Source organism: Opisthorchis viverrini (genome assembly GCF_000715545.1).
Source record: "Opisthorchis viverrini unplaced genomic scaffold opera_v5_5, whole genome shotgun sequence".
Lineage (NCBI taxonomy): Eukaryota > Metazoa > Platyhelminthes > Trematoda > Opisthorchiida > Opisthorchiidae > Opisthorchis > Opisthorchis viverrini.
In genome coordinates, this window is record NW_008751661.1 from 3,989,805 (window position 1) to 3,997,739 (window position 7,935).

General features: G+C 43.5%; 1 protein-coding gene across 1 annotated transcript; it reads left to right on the forward strand.

Moving 5' to 3' along the window:
- Nucleotides 1-1,940: 1,940 nt before the first annotated feature.
- On the forward strand, nucleotides 1,941-5,641 carry T265_00556 (hypothetical protein; the record flags this gene model as incomplete). The annotated part of the gene is made up of 4 exons (XM_009164360.1): nucleotides 1,941-2,183; nucleotides 2,710-2,943; nucleotides 3,606-3,699; nucleotides 5,064-5,641. The coding sequence occupies 4 exons, from the start codon at nucleotides 1,941-1,943 to the stop codon at nucleotides 5,639-5,641; spliced, it is 1,149 nt and encodes a 382-aa protein (XP_009162624.1).
- Between the last annotated feature and the right edge of the window lie 2,294 nt (nucleotides 5,642-7,935).

Here is a 7,935-nt window from a genome sequence, read left to right on the forward strand (position 1 = left end):
CCAAACCGCGTGACGTGGTGTTGCCGCGTTCGTTGAACGACGACCTCTAAGAGAAAGGCCGTCGCTCTTTTCTTCTCCGTATACCATGCTAAATTATGGGGAGTTTGTAAACTTGCGACTTTAGTCGGAAAGACACAGATAAGCGTTCCGAACCTTGAATGGGAAATTTACCTTGTTTTTTGCGGTCAGGAATGTTGAACCAAAAATCATTTCAGCATGGTTGCAGAGGTGCTACGAAGCTCAAACGTAAGTGGTATGTGCACGTTAAAATTACGCAACGATGTGCAAAACAGTCAGGTTTTAGGGAGTTTTCTGTATAGTGGTCAAATTCATCTAACTCAGTGTTCCCAACATCGAGATGATTCACTCGAGGAACCATAACATTCTCTCTTCCCTCAAGAAGACAATGCCAAAATCTTAGTTATGTTTGGGTTCCTTTGGAATTCAAGAACGTAATATTTCGTGGAATATCCCAATTCGGTAGGGAGGTTTCTCTAACGTGATGAACCAGTCCTGTTATCGGTTTCAGTGGGCAACTTTCTTATTGACCCCTTCTCCCGATCTGAGATTTCGTTGCCAGTTAATTGCCACCTCTTCTTCTAGCGTATCCATTCGAAATGAATAGTAGCAAGAATCCATTTATTCACCTGTGTAATTATAGTTTGAACAGACTGACCATTTTCCGCCCCCATAATGTCCCTTCATCATGATAGTAGCAAAGGGATCGCCCCGTCTGTTTCGATGTCACAGGTGAGAATGCCTCCGACATCCGTGACACGTGATGAACGCCCCTAATCATTTCACCGAGAAACTGAGATAGTGATTAGGCGGAAAGTCACAGCGATTGAAATCAGGAATAGATTCATTTCGCACCGGATTATGGACTCCTGACGTTAGTCTCTACACTGGTGCCGTAAGACGTTGCACTGATGAACAATTAGGGACAGTTTAGTTGAACAATCGTGACCGGTAGGTTGACTTTGCCTCAGCTGACAGTCTCCCATGCTGATCACAAAGAAACACCATTCATCCGATGATTTCTCGAGTCATTTGGTCATACAGGCGTGAAATTAAATAACCTAACCATAGTGATCCCATCATGTACAATTCGTTTCCATGAAAACGCGCAATTTTAAAATCATACAAACAATGGCTGACTTCCAATTTGAGAAATTTCCCGCAAAAATGAAGAAACAGTGGTTCGGCACAGTCATCCTTTGGGCTTCTGCAACACTCTTCAGCTCATAAACAAGCACATTTTCTTCGTCTTCTCCTGGACAAAATTTTCCACCGAGTCTCACATTTTGTATGCCAACCTTAAAACTTTTTAGTCTGTTGTACTCCGCTTTGTTTGTTACACAGTGCTGCACCATGTGTCGCGACCGGATTTTCATAAATAACATTAGTAACAAGTTCTCACATTTCCATCGGCTTCCAGCACCTCTGGGTTAATGGTTTGACCTGCTGAATTACCACGTGACTTCATTGTTGGGATTTTCTCGGTACCCTGCCTGCAAACCACGTTTTCGGTTGAATACTTTGGCGTCTCACCACGTTTTAGGTGAGATCGGCTAAAATCCCTAATTCGACCACCTGTTAACGGTTAACAGCCTGGCTGACTAAGTTAGGCCAAGTACACCGTTCGAGGAAATTTTTTGGACCTGTAGAGTGGGGTTGCCAAACAGAGAAAAAATCTATCAACACGCGTCTCTCCGACACTTCGGTGGTCCTTCGGCACCCCTAGCTTACGTGTCCCGTGGCAGCCAGTGCCGTGGCGCGTGGGGTCGACACGTCCTTCATTTTCCTCACCCCCCATTGGTCCCTGTCTAGTGCGCGTGCTTATTCTGATTGGTTCTCTAACACTATTGGTGTGATGACCGCTTGTCAGTTCTATATTACCGCGAGCACGGGACCACTTGCTGTTTGCCGTCAACATAACCATGTTCACGGAATCTGGCGTCCAACCCAGGCGGACCTTCACACTTCCGATGTACACATTCGGATCCAGTTGCTACCCTACTAGTTCGGAATTATGTCCCCGTTTGACAACACCTATCAGAATTCCAGGAGTATATGCCACTTCCACACCCATGGCTACGTCGACTGTCTCAGTAAACCCAGGACGGGCACGTCGAGGTCGTAGGTCCACAATACCACCAGAGCAACGGGAAAAAACACGTCGGGTAAGTCCTGTCACTTCTATGGATTTTGTCCTGTGCTTGATTTGTTACCCGGCTATACCCTCGGCACTTCTGGGATTTTGAGCAAGGTTTTGAAATTTGATTCCTAGTGTTGCGGTATTTATCAACGTGGAACTATGCCATTTTCCCTTGAAAATCTGTTTATCCTTGGCTTGGTACACCTCGTGAGATTTGTTTTACCCACTAATCTGTCAAGCTGAAGACATCCCGCATGTTCTTCCTAGGCCTATTCTTATACTCGGCCTAAAACTATACCAACGTGCACAATGTGACGCATTATGAACTTACGCCCACCATTATTGATGCAACTTTCGTGATACGGTGGAATTTTTTCTATTCTCGAACTTAATTAATGATCCAATCACTATGTCGATGCACATCGCTAGGTCAAACTCCCGTATACAATACCAGGCGGTTTCTCTTGGAAAGGGGCTCATAAGAGGCTGCGACAATCACGGTCAGCTCTTTCTCGATGGCATCACACTCGGACCAGCTCGAACTTATTTAGGTTTCAAAGATACATTTTCCATGGAAGTGGAAACATATGCATTCAGAGTTATCACTGTGTTTCTTCGAGGTCAGCAAACAAAGCATTTTTGCGAATACAGGATTCATTGTACCTCCCTGTCCTTATCCTTTTCAACAGCTAAAGAAACAGGATATGGAACGTCGCCGTCGTGCTTGCATCTCGGACAAAATGAACGCGCTGCATAACCTGGCTATGAACATAATCGGACTTGATGTGAGTTTGCAGCATTTGCTTGGTTCACTAACCCTACGATCGTTCAATATTTTTCTAAGGTCGCTATAAGCACAGTGCATGATCGCAGCAACCAGCGATCACTGTAGCACTAAGATGATCTCGAACTGCCATGCACTTTGATCTGTATGTCATCAACTTATCTTTATGGCCTGGTAACAAAAAGGGAGTGTTGTTTCTAGTTGTTTGGACTGAGCGACGCTGTCCTGTCCTCCCACCCCACTACCGACACACGCAAATGCTAGCTTGCTGCTCAGAGCGCGTATTTCATCTGTCACCGGGACGCCTCAGCAGTTGCTGTGCCCTGGTTGTCCTCGTGCTCGACTAGATGCACGTGGTGAAAGATGGAAGCACATGTACGTTAATTTCAGATTGGCTTGTGGCCAAAACACCCAGATTGGCAGAAATACCAAGGAATCGGACTAGTCCAAAGCTAACAAAGCTCCCCATGTGAAAATGATAGTACCAGCTAGTGACAAAAGTAACGGTAATAAATAGAAGTGCTACAGCTGACCGGAAAATACCGCGTAAACCAGCATACTGATTTTGTCCAAATTTCACAGCTGCTTTAAATTTATCTAATTTTACTTTATTTGATTTATCTAATTCAACCTATTTTGGTTTTCAATCTTTCCATCTTACAGGCACACCAACAGCAAAAGCAAGAGAAGGCCGATATTCTAAATACATGTTACAAAGTGTTTGAGGCGATTGCACAGATAGTTCACGAAGAACCAGGTACGTTGGCTTAATCTATGATCCCTATAGATGTTTACATTGCACTGCCGTTAGAGTTCCTCGCGTCTTGTAAATTTGATAGTGACATACGGTAATATCTCAAGATCGTGCTCCTAAGCTCAACGACACCTTAGATTATGGTTACTTGACTACTGTGTAGGGCATTTGATGTATTTGTGGTCGTCTTGGCTTCGGAGGATATCGTGAATACTACTCGAAACAAGAACTCAGAACTCGTGAACATTCTTGAGCAAATACATCCATTTCAAACTAAGTGGGTGTCAACAGGAGACACGGCATACTCCTAGCTGAGCCTCTTATCTATCTTGTTCTTCAGCTGAATATGCTGTACAAAGACTATTGCGTCTTTCAGTAGGATGTTCGATATATCGTTCGATGAAATACATCGATGATTTGCAAATGAGCGTATTCTACGTTTATGTCAAGTAGAACAGAAGGTTGACGGGAACCAAGGGACTTCGCTAACCTGATGAGCCCCAAGAATAGCGAAGCCGTTGATGGACTGTTGAAGAGCTTTTGACAGTCTGATGAGTCGTGTGTTCCATCATGGTGAACATTCTCTTTGAAGGACATTCTGTTTTGGGCATCAGAGAGTTGCATCTCAACAGCGATGTAGCCTTTTGTGCTATTATAGATGAAGAAACAGCTTATCACCAAGTAGTGGATACAAAGTTTTGGCCATTTAGTGATATTCCGTGTAATGGACATCTATGCAGCATTGTTCATTGTAGAGTAAGACATCTCCAAGTGATGGTGAGCATGCTGTTTCCATTCTGAACTGCTTGTGCTTGAGGTTATATAAATTCCAATTTGTTGAAGTGGCGTGAAAGCCGTACGTTACTCATGTACTACCATAGGTAAATACAAAGACAAGAAATACCACTGTGGTATATGCACTCAGAATGTATTAGTGTCATATCGATCAGATCGCTCGTCGTGCTGCAAAAATCATGCAACCAGCATTATATACACTTTTTGGATAAAATCGTTAAACAGAATTGCTCGTATCGATAACCCATGGAGAAAATCTTTAAACCAACATGGAAACATTGCGAGGTATGCCGTCAATTCTAGTATAATGTGAAAATAATTTGCAATTGAGGTTCCCTCTCCGTCGGCGTTAAGCAATTCACTTCATAATTCACAGCATAATCTATATTTGATGATAGTTCCACAAGCTAAATTGCTTTCTGAGATGACTGATTCATATTCGAATTTTCATATGTGGGTTAAGTTGATATAAGCGCTTCAGGTTATGTGATGCGACCTGCTATTGGTAAATGCGCCAATCGTTCGCTTTAGAATTTTTCTGACATTCTATTCGATTTCACTTCATCCAACAGAACTGCAAACGCGAATACACCAGCTCCGTTCTATTTGCAACGCACCAGAACCCTCAGCTGGTACCTCCTTGCCTCCGGATGAAAACACACAAAGCAGTGCGTTCTCGGACGACCTACAGAGTTCTGATTCTGAACATAGTTACCCCGCATCTCGCACTTCCGAAATGAAAGAGAATCGATCTCAGTCTCCTAGCTTTGGATATCAATCTACGCATTCTAGAAAACCTCTAACAGAGGTTCATATGAATATCCGCAATGAAACTAATTCATCGTGTAACACCTGCACTGATGGATCTCGATTATACGACAGCGGTATCTGCAATTCGTTCGGTGAGAACATATCTGTTCCGGGCTCCAGCACTCATCACCAAGCCACCCATAAGTTTAATCCAAAGACAGATATGAGTCGAAAACCTCGCATTTCCTTAGAGAAACCCCCGCTCCAACACCTGTCACCATGCACGGAACTCAAATTCACCGGATCTCAAGTAACTCCTTCCAATTCATCCGCTTTCCGAGTTGTTCAGGGTGCAGATATCAAGCCAGTGTCCAATTCAGTGTGGCGTCCATATCTATGATATCAAAACATGAAGTGAAACGTCTACACCAAACCTGCACGCATGTACATACTTTATTCCTAACCAGATTTCAGATTTATTTCTCAATAAAATAATATTGATTTCGCTTGCCCTCTTCAAGTCTATCAAGTACATCCTGGTAAAAAAAATAAGATTTCGTATGTTAGAAACAGCACTGGAATACGACCAAAAGCCCTGTCATGCAACTTTACCGACAGTACCTCGCTACGCTGATCTTCCAGGAATGACCTTCAGGAGAAAGAGCGTTATTTGGCCTCTCCTGGAAGCCTCGATTGCAATGGGTTCAGTAGCAAATAGGAGAGTAAGATCTAAACAGAGTGGCGGCGGTAGTTGCGTGATCAACCACTGTGGAAGCGAAGCGAATGTAGACAAGTGAGCTCCGAAACGACGAAATGTTGTAGGTGGCTGATTCATTGAGCTGTATGAGGGATCAACGGGGTAAGCGTGCGCTCACGTAAGCAAATTCATTGTTATGATCGACTGTCTGGTAGGGAATGCTAATATAGCCTCAGGTTCAAATATAATAGTATGTGAAAACACAGTTGACTCAGCACGTGGATCAAATTTTTGTCTATACAATGATCTGCTTCAAATTGTTCATAGTTAACATAATGTCAATAAGGCTTTGGCATAAAAATACGTCCTGTTGAACCACAGAAAATGCTTTATCATGAACGCTTTCCGCACAGTTTGTTCACCACATTTTGTGTAACCAGGTGGCGCAGATGTATTTCATCCACCGTGAAAGATTGCTGCTACAATGATTTGTTTTGTGGTTGATTAGGAGAAGTAAACTTTCTAGTCATCAAATCACAAACGGCTACTTCGTGAAATACTGTCCAGACGCCGTCCTATAAATTGAGTAAACGAGAATCGCTAACCTAATTAAACAGAGCTAAACAACGACTGTTGGTAGAGCGAGGATATATGACTGCCATGACCTCCCGGTTGTTAGTTTGAGCACAACCATTTAGCTACGAACGGTTGATCAGCAGTATGACTAACTCACCCTTTCATAAAGGAAACTACGCACAAGGTTGCTGAAAACTCTTCGGCTGTTTTGAAAATGAGTGTATTTTTCGAAAACAGCTCAATTTGGGTCCAAGTAGAACATAAGTTTGACTGAAACTCGGGGACTGCGCCTACCTGATGAGCCCCAAGAAGGACAAAACCGATGATGGGCTGTCGAAGAGTTTTCAGCAACCTTGTGAGTAGTTTCCTTCATGAAATTATACTGCGATATCTCGAATATCGTGCCAACTGAAACATGAGGCGACCTGTGTGCAGCACATTCAGTTGTAGAATATCATAAACGAGGGATTCGGTTGAGTTTCTCATGAAAACCAAATTGGTTTGTAAATAAGTGTATTTCTCGACCACTCATTTCGTCTCGTGAGATGCACATTACTGTTGATTCGCAAGAGGATAACACAGTTTCTCGGCTTATCAGCATAGATTGACCTCATTTACAAGATGAAATCTCTGTCGTAACCACGATTGTTCAGAGAAGGTTTACTCTGTCGACTAAACCACTACGGCTGATCAGTCTTCGCTGATAATTTCATTATCCCCTGTCAGTTTAACCACTTCTGTGCGTTAACATCTCAGTGGAAGTAACGCCTCAGGGAAAGGAACTTCCGGCTTCTTCTAGAGGGCCACCGCCTTACTCAGCCAATTACCAGATCCTGAAAAGAACACCTTCGATGTTCTTACCGACGTCACAAGAGCACTGCGTAGGGATCACATGCACATGAACTATGCCCCGTTGATTAACTCTACTATTCACCTAAGATGATGGCAGCAACTCCCTTCAGCTCGTGACGACATGTGGACCACTCAATCATTATGGAGAATTGTGTGTCATTCAGAGAGGGGGGCTGAAAAAGCTCCAGACTCGTTGTATTAGCAGCTGTCCAGTTCCAGGCATACATTAACCCAACTTGTCATGTCACGCAGGTCCTTTAGTGAATTAATGTATTCGGTTTGTTACTACTGTGCTGTTAGTACAAACATTCTCCTCCTGATGACCCCGTGTCACATCTTGAGTGCCAGCTGGTGTTAAGTGGGCATGTAGATTGCGTCATATCTGGCAGCTTGCACGTAACAATGCAAATGAAGTGTCTGTGTGGCACTTGAGTGTGTTGGTGGGCCATATGACGACGTTGGCCAATGTCGAACACAGCAGTAGGTAAACAAGTGAGACAATGGAGCGGGACTGTAAGTGAAAAGGGAGGGATGTCAATGGGCTAATTCACGAAATCCATGGTCAACCC